Source organism: Lepus europaeus, chromosome 5, assembly GCF_033115175.1.
Source record: "Lepus europaeus isolate LE1 chromosome 5, mLepTim1.pri, whole genome shotgun sequence".
NCBI classification, from domain to species: Eukaryota; Metazoa; Chordata; class Mammalia; order Lagomorpha; family Leporidae; genus Lepus; species Lepus europaeus.
In genome coordinates this window covers 150,011,874-150,032,010 of record NC_084831.1, presented here as the reverse complement: position 1 = coordinate 150,032,010, position 20,137 = coordinate 150,011,874, and the positions used below count along the sequence as shown (strand labels likewise).

Genomic DNA, 20,137 nt, shown 5'->3' with positions numbered 1-20,137 from the left:
AATGGCCGCAATAGCTGGAGCTGAGCCAATCTGAAGCCAAGAACCAGGAGCTTCTTCTGGGTCTCCCTGCAGGTGCAGGGGCCCAAGCACTTAAGCCATCTTCTGCTGTTTTCCCAGGCCATAGCAGAGAGCTGGATCAGAAGAGGAACAGTCGGAACTAGAACAGGCGCCCATATGGGATGCTGATGCCGCACATGGAGGCTTAGCCCACTGTGCCACAGTGCTGGCCCCTCAAAGATTTTTAACAACAAGGAAAAGCTTTCTTGGTAGAGTTCCTAGTTTGAGGAAGGGTTCCATTCAGTGGGAAGACACCCAGCAAAATGCATCTTTTTTTTTTTTTTTTTTTAAAGATTTATTTATTTATTTGAAAGGCAGAGGGTTAAGAGAAGCAGAGGCAGAGACAGAGAGAGATCTTCCATCTGCTGGTTCACTCCCCAAATGGCCACAGCAGCTGAGCTGTGCCAGTCTGAAGCCAGGAGCTTCTTCCAGGTCTCCCACATAGGTACAGGGGCCCGAGCACTTGGGCCATCTTCTACTGCTTTCCAGGCAATAGCAGAGAGCTGGATGGGAAGTGGAGCAGCTGAGACTCAAACCAGTTCCCATGTGGGATACTGGCACTGTAGGTGGCAGCTTTACCTGCTACACCCACAGCCCTGGCCCCTGGGCTTTTAAAGATAGTACTGTTGTCCTTTTTGTTTCTTTTCTTCTTTTTTGTTAAGTTATTTATTTGAAAGGCAGATACAGACAAAGAGAGACAGCAGTCGGAGATCTTCTATCTGTTAGTTCACTCCCCAAACAGCCTGATACCAGGAGTCTGGAACTCAAATCTAGGTCGCTCGTGTGAGGACAAGGACCCAATAATTTGAGCCATCACCTGCTGCCTCCCAATTTCCATATTAGCAGGCGATTGGAATTGGAAGTGGAGTTGGGACTTCATCTCCAGCACTCTGATAGGGGATGTGGGTGTTCCCGGTGGCATCTTAACTGCTGTGCCAAATACCTACGCCAGTGCTGTTTTGTCTTAATAGCTGGTGTGATTATATTCTTTCACAATAAAATTGTTTGTGTCTTAGGTTCTGGATAAAACGTTGTCTGTAAACGATGCTGCATCCATGGCTGGTTTATTAGAAGTCATTGTGATTCTCTGGAAGAGTATCCATGGAAGTATGGAAAATAACAAAGAGGCCAAGGTTTATACAGTTAACAAGTTTGCCTCTGTGCTCCCAGAGTATCTGAAAGTATTCAAGGTAAGTCTTGAACTGTACTCAGAAGGAATTAAGTATTAGAATTGCATTTGTTTATTTAGAATGTAGTAGAAGTTCCTTACATGTTTGTCTGCTTTCTCTGTAAAACAAGAAGGTTCAATAGCAGTATACCTGCAGTATAATTAGTCTTTCTCATCCTGCTTGGGTAGAAGCCACATGTCTGCTTCATGTCCTCGGTACGCTGAAAATGTCTGTGGTAGGCCCTTAACTTTTTTTTTTTTTTTAAGATTTTATTTATTTATTTGAGAGGTAGAGTTACAGACAGAGAGACAGAGAGAGAGAGGTCTTCCATCCGCTGGTTCACTCCTCAAATGGCTGCAACAGCCAGAGCTGGGCTGATCCAAAGCTAGGAGCTGGGAGCTTCCTCCAGGTCTCCCATGTGGATGCAGGGCCCAAGTGCTTGGGCCATCTTCTACTGCTTTGCCAGGCTATAGCAGAGAGCTGGATCAGAAGAGGAGCAACTGGGACTCAAACTGGCACCCATATGGGATTCTGGCACCGCAGGCGGAGCATTAACCTACTGCGCCACAGCGCCGGCCCCAGGCCCTTAATTCTTCTGCTCTAGTAGTCTGTGATGCTGTTTAAGAATATAATCTGATTTGCAGGAGTTTTAGAGGATTTTATGAACATGAAGATGAGTAGCACCTTTTTTATGGGCAGTTTTGCTTAGATATTGAAGGCACACAATAAGAAAATATGTTCTTGAAGTATTTGAGTTGTGTCTGTGTTATTGGTGCATACAGAACTGTGTGTGTGTGTGTGTTTAATGTGTATGTTTAAGAGAGAAAAAGCTCCTATCTGCTGGTTCACTCTCCAAATGCTCACAGTGATGCGCCAAACCTGGGAGCCAGAAACTCAGCCCATGTCTCTCATGTAGATGAGAGGAACCCAATCACTTGAGCCATTACTTTTGCCTCCCAGGATCTTCATTAGCACAGAAAGAAAGGGAGAGACAGAAAGATCCTCCATCTGCTGGTTCACTTCCCAGGTGAAGCCAGGAGCCAGGAGCTTCTTCTGGGTCTCCCATATGGGTAGCAGGAGCCCAAGCACTTGGGCCATTTTCTACTGCTTTCCCAGGCCACAAGCAGAGTTGGATCAGAAGTGGAGTAGCTGGGACAATAACTGCTGCCCATATGGGATGCTGGCCCCGCAGGTGGCATCCTCACCCTCCATACCACAATACTGACCATAGGAAATTTTTTTCTTTAGGATCCACCAGCCAAGAATGTTTCTTATTGAATGTTCTTGATGGACTCTGCACCCCATTTACCGTATCCTTATAATAATAATATAGCTACAATTAATTAAGTAATTAATGCATGCTGCTGCACCAGGGTTTTGTATGTTTGGTTTATTCAGCTGTCCTAACAGTCGCATGTCAGTTTCATAGAGGAACAAACTATTAATTTAACTTTTCCCTTGTGCTGTATCAGCCGATAAGGTTATAGAATCAGATCAGATTTAGATTTGGGGAGAAAGCTCCATAGACTGTACATTTCCTGTTAAACTACACTGCCTTCCCAGAGATATTCTGACTCAATCATTTTTCTCTGGAAAAAAATTTTTTTTTTTTTAAAGATTCATTTAGTTATTTGAGAGTCAGAGAGGGAGAGACAGAGAGAGAGAGAATCTTCCACTCCAGATGGCTGCAACATCTGGCTGAGCCAGGCTAAGTCAGGAGCCAGGAGCTTCTTCCAGGTCTGAGTAGCAGAGGCCCGAGCACTTGGGTCATCTTCCTCTGGTTTTCTCAAGCCATTAACAGGTAGCTGGAGCAGAAGAGGAGCAGCCAGGACATGAACCAATGCCCATGTGGGATACTGGTGTTGCAGGCGTCGGTTTTACCCACTGCAGCACAGCGTCACACCCCTCTGAATAATTTCTTTCTTAAGATTTGTTTATTTATTTGAAAGAGTTACTCACTGGGAGGAGGAGAGGCAGAGAGAGAGAGAGATGTTTTCCATCCTTTGTTTCACTCCTGAACTGGCTGCAATGGTGGGAGCTGTATTGGCCCAAAGCCAGGAGCCAGGAGCTGCTTCTGGGTCTCCCACACGGGTGCAGGGGCCCAAGGGCTTGGGCCATCTTCTACTGCTTTTCCAGGCCACAGCAGAGAGCTGGATAGGAAGTGGAGCAGCCAGGACTCGAACTGGCGCCCATATGGAATGCTGGCATTGCAGGAGGCAGCTTTACCTGCTACGCCACAGTGCCGGCCCCTACTGTAACTCTTACCGAGCAACTTTGAACATTGGTTATTAAGCATTTATGTGGAAAGACTTGAACAGTTTCTTAGTGTTTGAATATTCTGTTCGATTTTTTTCCTTTGTGTGCTTTTAGGATGATCGCTGCAAGATCCCACTGTTCATGCTGATGTCATTTCTGCCGGCATCTGCCGTCCCTCCATTCAGGTATTTGCCGCTTTTCAGTACAGTGGAGAGGCAGGAATCCTTGCCATCCTTGTACTCAGGAGACCCTTGCGTTTAGCTTTGAGTTCACAGCCTCTGTTGCCTTCTGCCCTTTCAACCCTTCCTGTAGTGAAAAAATCAGGGTACAATTTTCAGTAGGCTTTGGAGTTGTTAACCAAGAAAGGAAAGGACCACATGGCACTGAAACTGTTCCTCCACCTGAGCGTTTGGGAGGATTTTTTTTTTTTTTTTTTTGACAGGCAGAGTTAGATAGTGAAGAGAGACAAAGAGAAAGGTCTTCCTTCCATTGGTTCACCCCCTAAATGGTCGCTATGGCCTGAGCTACGCTGATCCGAAGCCAGGAGCCAGGTGCTTCCTCCTGGTCTCCCATGCAGGTGCAGGGGCCCAAGTACTTGGGCCATCCTCCACTGCCTTCCCGGGCCACAGCAGAGAGCTACACTAGAAGAGGAGCAGCCGGGACTAGAACCTGGCGCCCATATAGGATGCTGGCGCCACAAGTGGAGGATTAACCAAGTGAGCCACGGCGCCAGCCTCGTTTGGGAGGATTTTTAACACCTGGTGTGATGACACTATAGGGCCTCTGGCTGCTGCTGGCCACATGTGGCTTTGAGTACTTGCAGTGTGGCCATCTGGGTTGAGTTGTGCTGTGAGTACAAAATACATGTGGAGTTGAAGCCTTCTGTGAAAAGAGGAATGTAAAGTGTTGGCTACCTATTAAAATCATATTTTGGATAGATTAGATTCAAAGGTGTATTATGTTTATTTCACCTCTTTACCTTTCTGTATGTGGGTACTAGAAAGGTTAAAATTACCTATATGGTTTCATTTGATGACTTGCATAGTTTTTATTGTACAGTAAAGCTCCAGTGTGGTTATTTCATGAAATAAACTATATTCAAATTTATGGAGAAAAAATGAATGTTTTAATGAGAAACAAAAATTGTTCCCTGAAATTAACAACTCTTTCTCTAGACTCCACAGAGATGCCACAGAAGCAAAAGGACAAAGGGATAGTGTGGCTGGTGTGGCCCTGACCATTAACACTTACCAAAGCCACTGTCCCATTGAGTGTGTCAGGGCAGGACTCATCCCATGCAGTGATTGGGGAAGCTATGTATTCCTGCATTGGAGAGTGTTGAAGTGCTGTTATTGTAGCAAGGGATTGTGCATCCTTAGTGGTAGCTGCTCTTCTTCAGCTTTTGGGGAGGTGGGACAGTTGTCGCCATGTTAATCTGATTTTACAAATTTGGTATTTTCAGTTGTAGTGTGATTTCCACACTGAGAAACCAGGAGGAGAGCAGTGTAGAGAAGAGCTACTACACCTTGTTGGATTGCCTCTGCTCCTGGGGGCAGGTGGGACATGTTCTAGAACTTATTGATGACTGGCTGCCAGGGGAGCAGCTGCAGACCAAGGTATATTTTCATTGGCTTTATTTAAAATTTGATGACTATGCGTAACTGTATATTAACAATTGTCTGCTTTTCTAGGAGCATGCTTTAACCATCAGTTCCTGCGCTCTTTCAGAGTAATTCAGTATCTAAACGGAAAGTGCACATCCAGGATGCACGCCCCAGGAAGCCTGAATTGGCGCTGCTGTACTTAGAGTATTTGCTGACGCATCCAAAGAACCGAGAGTGCCTGCTGTCTGCTCCCCAGAAGAAACTTAACCATCTTTTAAAAGCACTTGAAGCCTCAAAAGTAATTTGATTCCTGGGTGATTCTTTATAATTGTTAAAGTCAAATGTAAATTTTTCGTATTACAGTACTGTAAACTTTTTCACACAGAACAGGAATTGAGAGCAGTCTAGTCCACCTTCCTCAGATGTAGACAAGACCTCTGAGTTGAGATTGGGAGCAGAGTCTGCGTCCTGGCCCTGGTCTTCACAAGCGCAGTGTTCAGAACCCGTGTTTCTGCACGTTTCTTAGAGTGCCCGGAGCAGGTGCAGTTCTGTTTCTCAGAACACACCACCTATGGGAAGGTGGTTCGCTCACACGTTCTCTTCTGCTCTGCATCTGTCCATCAGTGTGAGAGTCCTGGCTCCCTTCAGAGTCCTTGCCAGTTATTTTCTGGGAATCCTAGAGAGTACATGATGTTCTGTCAGTGCTCTGTGGAGTCCTTCCCACCCCTCTGGCCCTGGACGTCTGCAGGAGCCAGCCTCTGAACAGCCTCTTGTCACTGCTGCTGTTGACGGTGGCTCAGCATAGCTGGGGTGGGCAGGGACGTCACGAGGGTCTGCAGGATGAGGTGGCCTGACGTTAGGACGGAAGTGGACGAGGTGGTGTGATGCGTGAAGTCTCTGCGTAGTGGCTGTGGGAGACAGGAGGCCTGCTTGCCTGCGGTGCTTCTCAAGCCCAGCCAGGGCTTCAGTTAAGGTGGACTACCCGAGCGCTGGTGCCTTTCTGGCGCACCTGCAGATCGGGTGTTTCCAGCCGCACTGAGGTGGTGTATGGATTGGAACGTGGCCCTGCGGATTTGCATGTTGCAGGCGGATCTGGAGGCGCTGCTGCAGTCACCTGGTGGGAAGCCTGGCGTGAACGAAGCCACTGCTCTGCGAGCCTTCAGTCTGCACTGCCGGCTGAGCATCCACCTTCAGTACAAGGTGCGCCGCGTCCGGGGCCTGTGCCGATGAGGGGATGAGGGGCGCGCCACCGAGCTCCCTGCTGATCTGTCTCTTTGTTGTTGGACAGTTCTGCTCAGAAGGGAAGGTTTACCTGTCCATTTTGGAAGATACTGGATTTTGGTTAGAAAGCAAAGTTTTATCTTTGATTCAAGATCAAGAAGAAGAGTATCTGAAGCTTCACAGAATTGTTTATCAGCAGATTATCCAGGTTAGAAATTTTATGAAAGAAATCTGTCCTGTGTGTTTCAGATTGCTTTTCTGCTTTAAGGTGGTGATTTTAAACATTAGTGTTGCTCTTTCTAAATGATTAGAGTAGCAGTTAAGTATCACAAAGCAGGATCATACAATTTTGATAGAATTTTACAAATTACGTACGATAGGTATTCAGTTGTGTTTGTGGAATTACATAAAATGTGTTTCTAGATTTCTTATGGCGACAAAAATGAAAGTGCATCTTTATGAGCATCCTTTTATACACTTACGTAAGCATGGGCTTTGGAGGTGGCTGACAGAACATCAGATGGGAGGTTTATCGGGCTGTACTTGTTCCCCTTCCTCACGGCCTTTGTTGGGAAACGCCATCTGTCTTGCAGACCTATCTGACTGTGTGTAAAGATGTCGTCATGGTCGGCCTTGGGGGTCTGAAGTTTCAAACACAGCTTTTACAGCGCGCTCTTGGAATCACGCAGACAGGTACAGCACACCTCACCCGTTGAAAGACTGCTTTAGAGCCACAGGCACTCAAAAACGGTCCTCATGCTCTGCTCCCTCCTTCTGTAGGTCAAGACGCTCACGTTTAAGTGATTTATGTGTAGTGCGAACTAGCTGATACCCGGATAGGTATTTCTTGGCTGGCACAGCCAGGAAGCTGAAGTGGGTTCCTGGCATTGCACACATGCAGGGCTTCCGAGGAGGTCTGAGATTGTGCTGCTTCCCACGATCTGCTGCGCTGCTTCCTGTATTTGTGTGGGAAACTTCATAGACGAGCCCTTGATTGCTCAGTGCTCCTGTGCGGGGTTGTGAGTTGGCATTTTCAGGAAAGAGTAACATAGGGCAACCCGCAGCAACGAACGGCACTGCACTGTGTTTGCTGCCTACGAGGTACTAAATCGCATGTGTTTGGTGAGGGAGAGAGAGGGCGGTCACTGGAGCCATCTGGGTCCTAAAGGCCAGGTTCTCACAGCACCTGTCAGATAAGGGTAGGAAGGGGTAGGAAGGTGCCATGGCTTGTATGCACTGAGCTGCTTCTCCGTGGCTTGCTGCTCTGGGCTGTTAGTGAGTGAGTTGCTTCTTCCTTTGTGGATACTTGGAAACCTGGAATAGTGACTTGCTGACAAGAGCCGTAGAAGCCAGCATTCCTCAGTGTCAGACTGACGTCCTTCCCCTGTTGACCAGTGACTGATGAGCTGATTCTCATCAGAAGCAGAACTGGCAGTACTTGTGAATCCCGACATACCTTTAGTAATTTATTGTGTTAACTTAACCAGTGTCCATTGTGTATTTGCTTTATAAGGTACATACTGCTTGAACTTAATGGAGTAACTTTCAATTATGTAACTTTATGGATTTTTGTCAATAATTATAGATAATACTTTTTTGGTCCCCCCCCCCCCCCCCCCCATCCACACCTCCCTTAAGGAGGGGACCAACCCTCTTGTCGGGATCTGTAGTCTTCAGAACATTAGCCTCTCCTGAGTTGTTGTCTTTAAAGGGCTCGGGATTCCCTTATCATTTGTTCCACTGATGGGTAGTTTTTCAAAAGACTTACATCTGTGGAAGTTGCATTTCCTTTTGCTTTCTTTTAAATAAAAGAGAATGGTTCCTTGAAAGCTTCTGTTATGATCTGAAAGATTTTAGAGAGTTTTTATTGATCCTAGTAGAGCCATTGGCCTTTTGCTGGGTAGTCTAGGATTTCTGGCGATTGAAAATGGAATATAATTTATTTTATTATAACAAATTTTAGCTAAAATGTGTAGTAGATTCTAAGAAAGCACCATGCAACATCATTCCTGCCGAGAAGGGTTTGCTGCCTATAAACATGCATAGACATGCATAGACACTTGAGGGTTAACTGGCATGGGGACAGTGTGTGTTAGAATGGGATGAGAGTGCAAAGACAAGCTCACTCAGCTTACCAAGCTTACCAGCTCTGTGTTTATACCTGCATTTACCAATAAGATTGGTTAGACGCAAAAATGAAAATTCAAGATTTCAAGGATGGATATACAGAGTAAATCTTACCTAATTAATGTAATCCAGTAAAGGAGATGATTTGAGGAGACAGACAGTCAATAAGCTGCCGCCAGATGATAGGAATTTAGCAGCCAGCCTGTGAGCTTCTCAGGTTGTAATCTGGAAGGTGTGAGGCCCAATGTGACTGAGTCACATTGTTAATGTTATTGAAGGTATTGGTTTTACTTAAATGGAACAAAAGTCTTATTTCTCTCGATTAGAATTTAGGTTCATCTAATCAACCTTGTTAGTGCTAAGTCGCCATCATAATATGTGTGTTAAGTGACTTTATGTGATTTTCCCCACTTTCTTTCTAGTGAAAGGATTTTTTTATGTTTCATTACTTCTTGACATCCTGAAAGAGATAACTGGGAATTCCTGTATTCAGAAGATAGATTCAGAGGAAGAAGTTGTTACAACGCTGTTTGACACAGTCCAGAAAGTATTCCAGAAACTGTTGGAATGTATTGCGCGGAGCTTCAGGAAGCAGCCAGAGGAAGGCTTGCGGGTACTCACGTCCTCCCTGGGTTCAGTCAGTGGGCCCTCAGGGCCTGGGTGCATGGGGGACAGCTGCTCCAGGCAGACTCACCCACCCTTGCTATGCAGTTTGCCACTGGGTATAGGAAACCATTGCTAGACGGTACCCTTCACAAGAGTTTGCCACACTTCTTCACTAAGAAAAATCGTCATCTCTGCTCTTGGGGCTGGATAAGGGGGCCAAAGGCCTTGGGTTCTTGATTGTGCCTGTAAGTCTGGGAGCAAGAGTTCAGGTTGACGAGCTGACTGGACACAAAGCAGAGAACTGATTGCCAAAGGTGCTGTGGTTGTTAAATTCAAAAAATTTTAATTCTGAAATTAAACTTATTAATTAAAATTCATAGAATTTTCCAAAATAATGTTGTTATTTAATTTAAGGTTTATTTATTTGTTTTTCAACTTGTAAGTCAAAATTACATAAAAAGGGAGAGGCAGAGAGAGATCTTTCATCTTCTGGTTCACTCCCCAAATAGCCACAACAGGATAGGGATGGGCCAGGAGCTAGGAGCCAGGAGCTTCTTCCAGGCCTCCCATGTAGGTTTCAGGGTCCCAAGCACTTGGGCCATCTTTAGCTGCTTTCCAGGGTCATCAGCAGGGAGCTGGATTGGAAGTGGAACAGCTGGGACTTGAACCATTGCCCATGTGGGATGCCAACTTCCCAGTTGGCAGCTTAACCTACTGTGCCACAGCACCAGCTTCCAAAAATAATGTTTTTGAAGATGCTAATTTTAGTTGTTTGTAGAGCAGAGTACTTGTTCAGATTAAATACTGATTCTACATCATGGGTCACCTTTTCAGCATGTTAACCTTCCCCAGATTGTGAGAATCTCAAACCTTAAAGATGGGCTTTGGTTTCCCTTTGCTGGTTAAAAACTGTTGGGAGGTGAGATTAACCAGTACATATAAAGACTAATATTCCGGCCGGCGCCGCGGCTCAATAGGCTAATCCTCCGCCTGCGGCGCTGGCACACCAGGTTCTAGTTCCAGTTGGGGTGCTGGATTCTGTCCCGGTTGCCCCTCTCCCAGTCCAGCTCTCTGCTGTGGCCCAGGAAGGCAGTGGAGGATGGCCCAAGTGCTTGGGCCCTGCACCCGCATGGGAGACCAGGAGGAAACACCTGGCTCCTGGCTTCGGATCGGTGCAGCGTGGGCCGTAGCAGCCATTTAGGGGGTGAACCAACAGAAGGAAGACCTTTCTCTCTGTCTCTCTCTCTAACTCTGCCTGTCAAAAAAAAAAAAAAAATATTCCAGATTTGCTTAACTCCTAAAAATAATGTAATGCCAATTTCTGAACAAAATCATTGTTTCAGAGAGCTGTTATCTTTTATATCAACAAGCTATGGTTTTAATTTTTTTAGGATTTATTTTATTTATTTGAAAGGGTAAATGACAGAGGGACAGAGAGAAAGAGATCTTCCATCCATTGGTTCACTTCCCGAATCGCTGTGACAGTCAGGGCTGGGCCAGGCCAGAGCCAGGAGCCAGGACTCCATCCAGGTCTCCCATGTGAGTGGCAGGGATTCAGGTACTTGGGCCATCTTCTGCTGCCTTTCTAGGTGCATTAGAGGAAGCTGGATCGTAAGCAGAGCAACCAGGACTTGAACCAGCACTTGGATATGGGATGCCAGCATCGCGATCTGTGGCTAAACCTGCTCCGCCACATGCTGCCCCCTTTAAAAAATATGGTAAAAAATGGGAGGCTGTCTTGAAGACTTTGATTTTTATTCTGTCCTTACCTGATAGAAGTAATTGAAGGCAATTGGCCATATTTTTCCTAGCGTATTTCAAACTTGAATTAATTTGAAATGTTTCTGGTTTTTAAAAAATATTTATATTTGAGAGGCAGAGAGAGAAAGAGACAAAGGGAACAAACCGCCGTCTTTGGTCATCTCCCCAAATGCCCACAGTGGCTCTTCCTGGCCAGGGCTGGTTCAGGACTGCCATTTGAATGGTAGAGACCCAACAACTCGGGCCATTTTCTGTTGCCTCCCAGAATGCATATTAACAGGCAGTTGGAGCAAGATTGGACCCAGGGCTTGAACCCTGACACTGATATGGGATGTAGGCATCCCAAGCCACCTCTTAACCACTAGGATAAACACCTACCTCAGCAGGTTTTGATGAGTTGTTTCAAGCATTTGTGATCTGTTTCTGTAATGTAATTTGTGCCAAAAACCTTTATTTTTGTCCAACAGATCTTTTATTACTGGCCCTGCAGCTTTATTGGGAGCCTTTGCTTCATAGTTGATTTCTTTTTTAAGATTTATTTATTCATTTGAAAGTCAGAGTTACACAGAGCAGGAGAGGCAGAGAGAGAGAGAGAGGTCTTCCATTCACTGGTTCACTCCCCAGTTGGCCACAACGGCCAGAGCTCTGTTGATCCAAAGCCAGGAGCTTCCTCCAGGTCTCCCACGCAGGTACAGGGGCCCAAGAACTTGGGCCATCTTCGACTGCTTTCCCATGCCATAGCAGAGAGCTGGATCAGAAGTGGAGCTGCCAGGACTCGAACTGGTGCCCATATGGGTTGCTAACACTGCAGGTGGTGGCCTTACCGCTATGTCATAGCAACAGCCCGCATAGTTGATTTCTTACTTTCATTGACTGATTATCCATTGACCTGATTGTCCTTCTACCTTTCTCTCTCCCTTTCTTCCTGTTACTGATGCTTTTCTTCTTGAGAGTTTTTCTTTGCTTTGGGAGAAGGAATGTCATAATGGTGACTTCAGTGGATTTCGGTCTGTGTGTCCTTTTCTAGTTACCATGATTAAAAGATAATATTCAGGCCGGTGCCGTGGCTTAACAGGCTAATCCTCCACCTTGCGGCGCCGGCATACCGGGTTCTAGTCCCGGTTGGGGCGCCGGATTCTATCCCGGTTGCCCCTCTTCCAGGCCAGCTCTCTGCTATGGCCGGGGAAGGCAGTGGAGGATGGCCCAGGTCTTTGGGCCCTGCACCCGCATGGGAGACCAGGAGAAGCACCTGGCTCCTGGCTTTGGATTGGTGAGATGTGCCGTCTGCAGCCGCCATTGGAGGGTGAACCAACGGCAAAAAGAAAGACCTTTCTCTCTCTCTCTCTCACTGTCCACTCTGCTGTCAAAAAACAAACAAACAAACAAACAAAAAACCAAAAACGTGATTTTTAGGCCAGCTCCGCAGCTCAATAGGCTAATCCTCCACCTTGTGGCACCGGCACACTGGGTTCTAGTCCCGGTTGCCCCTCTTCCAGGCCAGCTCTCTGCTGTGGCCAGGGAGTGCAGTGGAGGATGGCCCAAGTCCTTGGGCCCTGCACCCCATGGGAGACCAGGAGAAGCACCTGGCTCCTGGCTTTGGATCAGCATGGTGCGCCGGCCGCGGCGGCCATTGGAGGGTGAACCAACAGCAAAGGAAGACCTTTCTCCCTGTCTCTCTCTCTCACTATCCACTCTGCCTGTCAAAAAAAAAAAAAAAAAACCACATGATTTTTAGCTCCACTGTAAGCAAATGATGTGTTTTCTTGTAGCTCCTGTACTCTGTTCAGACCCCTCTTCATGAATTCATAACCACCGTTCAGTCCTGGCACGTGGATACTCCCGTTCACCGGGCCGTGCTCTCGACTCTGATCGCTGCGCCTGTGGTGGAGATAAGTCACCAGCTTCGAAAGGTGAGGTGTATGGATCCTGACACTGCTTTGCCGCTTAACTCTATGTAAGATTCTGTTTGCACCAGTAGCACATGTTTAATATTTTTCAAAGATCTCAGACTTCAGTGAATTGTGTGTTTCCTAGCAGCTTTATCTTAGAGTCTAGAAGCTACATGGTTAGAATTTTATTTTCTAAAAATTTATTTATTTGAAAGGCAGAATTACTGAGCCTGAGAGAGACAAGGGAGGTATTCCAGTTGCTGATTCACTCCCTCAAATGGCTGCAACAGCTGGGGCTGAGCCAGGCGGAAGCCAAGAGCCTGGCGTTCTGTCTAGTTTCTCTCTAGGGCGACGGAGCCCAAGCTCTTGAGGCATCATCTGCTGCCTCCCCAAGCGCATTAGCAAGGAGATGGATCAGTAGGGGAACAGCTGGGACCTGAACCAGTGCTCGTATAGGATGTTGCGTTCACAGGTAGCACCTAACCCATTGTGCTACAATGCCAGCTCCAGTAATTGTAGAGTCTTATTACTGTTGTGAAAATATACCACGGGTGATGTGACTCAGCGAGACTTTTCCCTGCATTGTGAACGTAGCTCTTTGCTGTCTGTCAGATTGAAATGACCTGATACATTTAAATCGTCTTCTGTCCTGGTACATGAAAGCAGTGGTGAGCAGAATGCAAGTCCACTCCTGGGCTGTGTTTTTGAAGACTATATATTTTTGTTTGCCTGCTGTATTAGCCTTCCCCCTCAACTCCCATTTCTAAGCATAGGAAATTCAAACTTCTGACGTCAGTTTAGACAAATATATTCATTGATTCTTGTCTTATTTTTTAGTAGTAGCTATAGATAAGGGAAGATGATTATTATTAATTAAGTTTATTTTGGTGCAAAAAAGTTGAACTATACAAATAATTTCTTTCGTAATAGTATTTTCCACAAACTTTAAAAATCCTCTCATACAAACATTATTTTTATAATATAAAATCATGATTCATAAAAAGATATTAACTAAATTCTAAAACATTAAATAGAATTTAAGACCCTCCTTAAAACTTGATGGGAGATCATTTTGGCTTTAGAATCTATATATAAAAGATAAAAACTAGAATGAATTTATTTCAGCAAGCTATACAGCTGATAGTTATAATTAATGGCCTGTTAGCCATCCTGATACACTAGTTGTTTTTTTTTTTAAGATTTATTTATTTATTTATTTAATTTGAAAGTCAGAGTTACATAGGGAGAGAAAGAGAGGCAGAGACAGAGAGGGGTCTTCCATCTGCTGGTCCACTCCCCCAATTGGCCGCAGTGGCCGGAGCTGTGCCAATCTGAAGCCAGGAGCTTCCTCCAGGTCTTCCCACATGGGTACAGGGGCCCAAGGACTCGAGCCATCTTCCACTGCTTTCCCAGGCATAGCAGAGAGCTGGATTGGATGTGGAGCAGCCGGGACTTGAACCAGCGCCAATGCGAGATGCCGGCACTGCAGGCAGCGGCTTTACCCACTGTGCCACAGCAGCGGTCCCACCACTTGTTTTTGTAAATAAAGTTTTATTGGAGCACAGCCATAGGCTATCATGGTTCTTCCCACAAAGTACAACATATTTACTGTTTTTTGTAAATATTTACTATTTTGCTGCCTTACAGAAAAGTTTGCTGACCTCTTCTGTTTCCCTGTTGATTTTCTCTACTTGTTCTATGATTGTTGATGTGTCTCTTTTTATTGGTTCTGTCAATTTTCCTTTCATGTGTTCTGGAGCGTTTTTGATGAGTTGATTTTCCTCATGAAGTGTGCTTTGATATTTTGACAGCCAAACCACTTTTGACCTACCTTTCTTTATGAATGCTTTCTAAAACACCACACTGGTGGGTGTTTTGAAAATCCAGTCAGTCTCTGCCTTTTATTTGGGGTGCTTATTGTCCATTTGTGGCTTTTTTGTTTGTGTTTTGTTTTTGGTCCATTTTAGTTGAGTGAAATTACTGATCTTGGACTTTAAAACCATCATTTTGGGGTGTGTTTTCCATTAGTCATAGCTGCTTTTCTTCCTTTCTTGCCACTTTTTCATGAATCATGTTTTTACTATTCCATCTTCTCTGTTGACCTTGCATTTTCTTTCTGTAATTTTTTAAAGTTTCTCTACATATTTCATTATGCATGTTTAAGTCATCACAGTCTCCCTGCAGAAGTTCATGATTGTTGTGGATATTTCAGCAGTTAGTAAAAGTGGTTCTTTTGAATTTCTGGAAATCTTTTCTCAGTTGTTAAAAAAGCCCAGAGCGGTTTATAAGAAGTAATTAGCCCAGACTGACTTTATAACTTCCTCATTTGAAACTCTTTCTTTTTAGGTTTCTGATCTAGAAGAGCTTACCCCACCAGAGTGTCTTTCCGACCTTCCACCGTTTTCAAGGTGTTTAATAGGGATAATAATAAAGTCTTCAAATGTCATCAGGTAATCATTTCTTCACTCTCTCGCAGCTCCTCCCAGGGCTGTTAAGTACTCTGAGCAACTTTGACAATTTTCAAGGATGCATTTTTTTTCTTTGAGAAAAAGATGCCATAGAATTTTCTGGGTTTTATCAATAATTGAAAATGTTTACATTAAATTTATCCAGAAAAAATATCTGAGTTCCTATATAGTATATTCATTGAAATAGTCTCTGGATCGGTTTATTATAATTAAAATTCAGCTAAATGGAGAAATGTGATTGTACTGTGAAATACTTCTTACTGTGTATATTTTCAGAACATTTTATAGGTTAAAGATCAGTTTAATTTTCACTCAATACAATAACTGTTACTCATTTCTCTATTCCATATGTCAGTTGACTCAGATTCTAGGGTGTTGTGGCATACACAGGACTGACAGATTACAGAGGGGATAGTTGTGCGGGCATCTGATACCTGTGGAACTTTAGCAGCAGGTATTTTCAAGAAAGTGCCTTAAAGCACTGTGTTTAAACTGTGAATAGTCTTCCAACAACATGTTGAATCTTTGTTGTGTGCGTTGAGACACACAAGAGCAGCTGTTAACTGACTACAGCCTTTCCTCTTTTCTAGCAACAGCGGGATGTTAAAGTCTCGTGTGGTTTGCATACAAATATGGAGTGGGTTGAGTTAGCTTCCCATGTTACTTGAAAAGTGGAGTTTGTGATTGTTGATGAACCTTCATTATATTTGTTTCTCTATAAAATATTAGCCTGTGTGCTGTAGAGTAACTTCAGCTGTTTGCTAATTTTTACAGGTCGTTTTTAGATGAGCTAAAGGCCTGTGTGATTTCTGACGACGTTGAAGGCATTGTGTGCCTCACAGCTATTCTGCACATTATTTTGGTTATTAATAAAGGTTGGTTACATTTCCTCTCTTTGATCTGGATATACGTCACACACACTGTTAAGGGGTATTTGCTAGGTGAGGCATCTCAGCTGTCCTTTCCATATGAGGTGGAACATCGTTCTGTCCACTTGGGCTTCTTCTCCTTAGCACACTTGGACCCGTGTTTATTGGAGCATGTACACTTTACTGTAATACATTTCCTCTTCGGCTTTCACTGTTGGACCCATTTCAGTATCTCTGTATGCCTCTGTCTTAGCTTTTCATTACTATAATAAAATACTCGAGGCAGACTACTTTATAAAGAAAAGCAGCTATTTAAAAAAAGGTTTATTTTGGTCATGATTTCTGGAGGTTCATTTTCTAAAATTGAGTGAACCCCTTGGTTTGGCCTCTGGTAATAGTGTTCTTGGTGAGAGTCCGGAGTGGTGCAGGGCATCACATGGCAAGAGAAAGGGAGTGTGTGTCTGTGTTCCTTTCCTTGCAAAGCCAACCAGGATTCAGTCTGCTCCAATCTGACTACTTCCCAGAGGCACCACTCTAAATGCCACAATTCGATTTAGTTTCCATTGTCTTAGTGGCATTAACTAAGACTTTTGGGTTTAAACTGCTGAGTAAGTTTGGGGGCCAGATCATGTTCAAACCACAGTAAGCAAATTTTCTGTTGATTTGGCATGTATTTCCAGTATTTAAAAACTTGAATTTATTTTTCAATGATGGATGCTTTTGTGTTGATATATAATCTAGCTACTATTTCTCTTAAACCTTAAACTTAGCTGTTTTGAATTTCTTAACCAATTGAAATAGTATTGGAAAAATAATTCGCATGCTATAGCCATGTGAAAACATTGACATCCCTATAGGTGGCTACATTTGACTTTTTAATTGTTTAGTCAGAATTATTAATTTTGAAATAATTTTCCAAGTTAATATAGAGAGCTGCTTCTGCAACAAGCTCTTTCCATAATTCTGATGCATGTTTGAAGATTTGAGTCTCACTGATAGCACGCACTTGAAACAGGAAGTGTTTTTGAAGATTTTCAGATTTTGGAATATTTTCATGGACTGGCTGAGCATTTTTGGTCCAAAATCCAAAATGTTTCGAAATCTGGAGGTTTTTTCAGCTTCATGTCAGTCGCCAAAAATTCTGAGTGCCTGGCACTTAATAAATATTAAATACTTGCGATATTTAAACAGGTGGATAACTGAAATATGATTGTAGTTAGGGTGGGTGTTGGACTTAGAGGTTACGATGACCCCGTCTGAAGCAGACTACCTGGGTCCAGTGCCCAACTCTGGCCCCTGACTCCAACTTCCCGTTAATGCACAGCCTGGGAGGCAGTGGTGATGGCGCAGGTCATTGAGTTCCTGCACTGAGGAGGCTCCAGCTTACAGAAACTGTACCCATGTGGATAGCAGAGCACATTTGCTTTGGGCGGTAATGTGAAGGTCTTTTCTCTGTTTTTATTGTAACCTTCCCAAAGGTAAACATAAAAGTTCAAAAGTGAAGGAAGTTGCAGCCACTGTTCACAGGAAGCTGAAGACATTCATGGAAATTACTTTGGAAGAAGACAGCATTGAAAGGTAAGGTGCGAGATGTACGCTAGATGTGATTATCTGAAAACCGGGCGTATTTAAGATTGCATTTTCATTTCTGCTGCTTAAAGCCAGGTAGTTCGAAAAAAAGGTTGTCAAGATAGAAACATTTCTGTTGGTAAAATCCTTTGATCTTATGTTTAATTTGCTTACTAACTCTGTCTTCAAAAGCGAAACTGTCATTGGCAAAGTTCTGTAGAAAAATGAGGGTATACACACTTAGATGGTTTTGAAAGCTAGACATTATTATAGTTCACTGTGATTCTGAAATCAGAAGCATGTCCAAAGAATTAATTCTCGGCCACAAACATGCACACAGGATGGGACTGGCCCTCCAGAGGCTCTGATGAGATGTGCGCTGTATCTTCCCTTTTGGTGCCTGTTGCTGCAGACTGCCAGCTGCCATGTGTCCTTTGAACTCCTTTTCCACTCATGATGTTCTTGCTGCTGTTTTGTGTTTCTTGCATGGTTGCGTGTTCCTGTAGACTATGAGTTCTGTTTGATTTTGAGATTAACCCCCCCCCCCCCCCCACACACACACAGTTTTATGAGCTTAGTAGGTTAAGTGTCACAGAATTCTGCATTAGGAAATCCTAGTTTTGTGCCTGGAAAACAAACAAATCTCCAGAGCTACCTCCTCTCTTAGAGAATGGTTTCAAAATCTAAATTCTAAATTGCTAGTTTATGAATAAGCTTCCTAAGTGAGGGGTTTTTGTGGTGTTTGTTTTAAAGATTTATTTGAAAGGCAGTCAGAGAGAAAGATCTTCCATGTAATGGTTCACTCCCTAGATGGCTGCAATGACTGGGCTGGTCCAGGCATAAGCCTGGAGCCTGGAGCGCCATCTGGGTCTCCCATATGCGTGGCAGGGACCCAAGCACTTGGGCCACCCTCCACTGTTCTTCCAGGCACGTTAGCAGGAAGCTGTATTGGAAGTGGAGCACCAGCAGGTGTATGGGATGCCTGCTAGCATCACAGGTGGTGGCTTAATCTTCCGTGCTACAGGGATGCCAGCCCCCAAAGTGAGGCTTTTTTTTAGACTGTTTGGATTTGTTCTGTTGACCCAAATATACTTACTGCTGACTTTACCAGATAAGGTTTACAAATAAATTTGGGACTTGAGATAGTATAGTTAATTGAAAAATCAATTTTGACCATCATTATAAATGACACGAGAATGTTTAGCTTAATTGGGATCTCTTAATAAAAATAAAACAGCAAAACTTATTTCCAAATGTTAAGACATTTGTTTAGAGGTGGCCATTTGGCACAACAGTTTAGACATCACCCAGGACACCTGCATCCCAGAGTCCCTAAGTTCGAGTCCTGGTTCTGCTTCTGATCCAGCTTTCTGCTGATGTCCACCCTGCAAGGTAGCAGGTGATGACTCAAGGGCTTGGGACTCTGCCACACACATGGAAGATTCATCTGTTGGGTATTGTGGGAATGAACCACCCTTGCACACACATACTGCCTTCAAATTAAGACAACGACAAAAAAAAACCACATTTGTTAAGTCTTTTCCCAATTGTTGGGGGGGTTACTCAGTAGTTTTTGATAGTATACGAGGGTTCATGGATGGAAGTAAAATGTTTATTTTGACATAAAAATTTTTTTGAAATCCATGCAGCTTTTTTTTTTAAAGGTTTATTTATTTATTTGAAAGAGTTACACAGATAGAGAAGGAGAGACAGAGAGAGAGACAGATCTTCATCTGCTGGCTTACTCCCCAAATGATTGTAATGGCTAGAGCTGGGCCACTCTGAAACCAGGAGCTTCCTTTGGATCTCCCACACAGGTGCAGGGGCCCAAGTCCTTGGGCCATCTTTTACTGCTTTCCCAGGCCCTAGCAGAGAGCTGCATTAGAGGTAGAGCAGCTGGGACTTGAACTGGCCTCCCATATGGGATTCTGGCACTGCCAGCAACAGCTTTACTCGCTATGCCATAGAGCTGGCCCCTGTTAATACGTATTTCTATTTTGGGGGGGTGCTAATGTACATTGTATTGTGTTTTAATTTCATTCATTTCTGGTATATGGGCTAGCGATTGACTTTTGTATTAACATTATATCCAGCAACCCTAGTATAATTGCTCACTCTGGGAATTTTCTTGTAGATTCTTTTGGGTTTTTTACATTGTCATGTCGTCTTTGAGCCAAGGCACTTTTATTTCTCCTTCCAAATCAGTATACCTTTTCTTTCTTCCTTCCTTCCTTCCTTCCTTCCTTCCTTCCTTCCTTCCTTCCTTCCTTCCTTCCTTCCTTCCTTTCTTTCTTTCTTTCTCTCTCTCTCTCTCTCTCTCTCTCTCTCTTTTTTTTTTTTTTTTAAGATTTTATTTATTTATTTAGAGGTAGAGTTACAGACAGTGAGAGGGAGAGACAGAAAGGCCTTCTGTCTATTAGTTCACTCCCCAAATGACCACAACCGCTGGAGCTGTGCTGATCTGAAGCCAGGAGCCAGGTGCTTCTTCCCGGTCTCCCATGTGGGTGCAGGGGCCCAAGGACTTGGGCCATCCTCTACTGC

At 44.1% G+C, this 20,137-nt stretch overlaps 1 protein-coding gene across 1 annotated transcript in view; it reads left to right on the top strand.

The window, feature by feature from the left end:
- Positions 1-20,137, top strand: part of NCAPG2 (non-SMC condensin II complex subunit G2) — a 67,251-nt gene that overhangs the window by 37,287 nt on the left and 9,827 nt on the right. The window contains exons 17-28 of the mRNA XM_062192935.1: positions 1,074-1,247; positions 3,597-3,667; positions 4,945-5,098; positions 5,211-5,384; positions 6,173-6,286; positions 6,375-6,515; positions 6,901-7,000; positions 8,857-9,047; positions 12,571-12,711; positions 15,037-15,140; positions 15,933-16,033; positions 17,506-17,605. Of these exons, the coding sequence (XP_062048919.1) occupies positions 1,074-1,247; positions 3,597-3,667; positions 4,945-5,098; positions 5,211-5,384; positions 6,173-6,286; positions 6,375-6,515; positions 6,901-7,000; positions 8,857-9,047; positions 12,571-12,711; positions 15,037-15,140; positions 15,933-16,033; positions 17,506-17,605 (1,565 nt within the window). The remainder of the gene's footprint in view (positions 1-1,073; positions 1,248-3,596; positions 3,668-4,944; positions 5,099-5,210; positions 5,385-6,172; positions 6,287-6,374; positions 6,516-6,900; positions 7,001-8,856; positions 9,048-12,570; positions 12,712-15,036; positions 15,141-15,932; positions 16,034-17,505; positions 17,606-20,137) is intronic.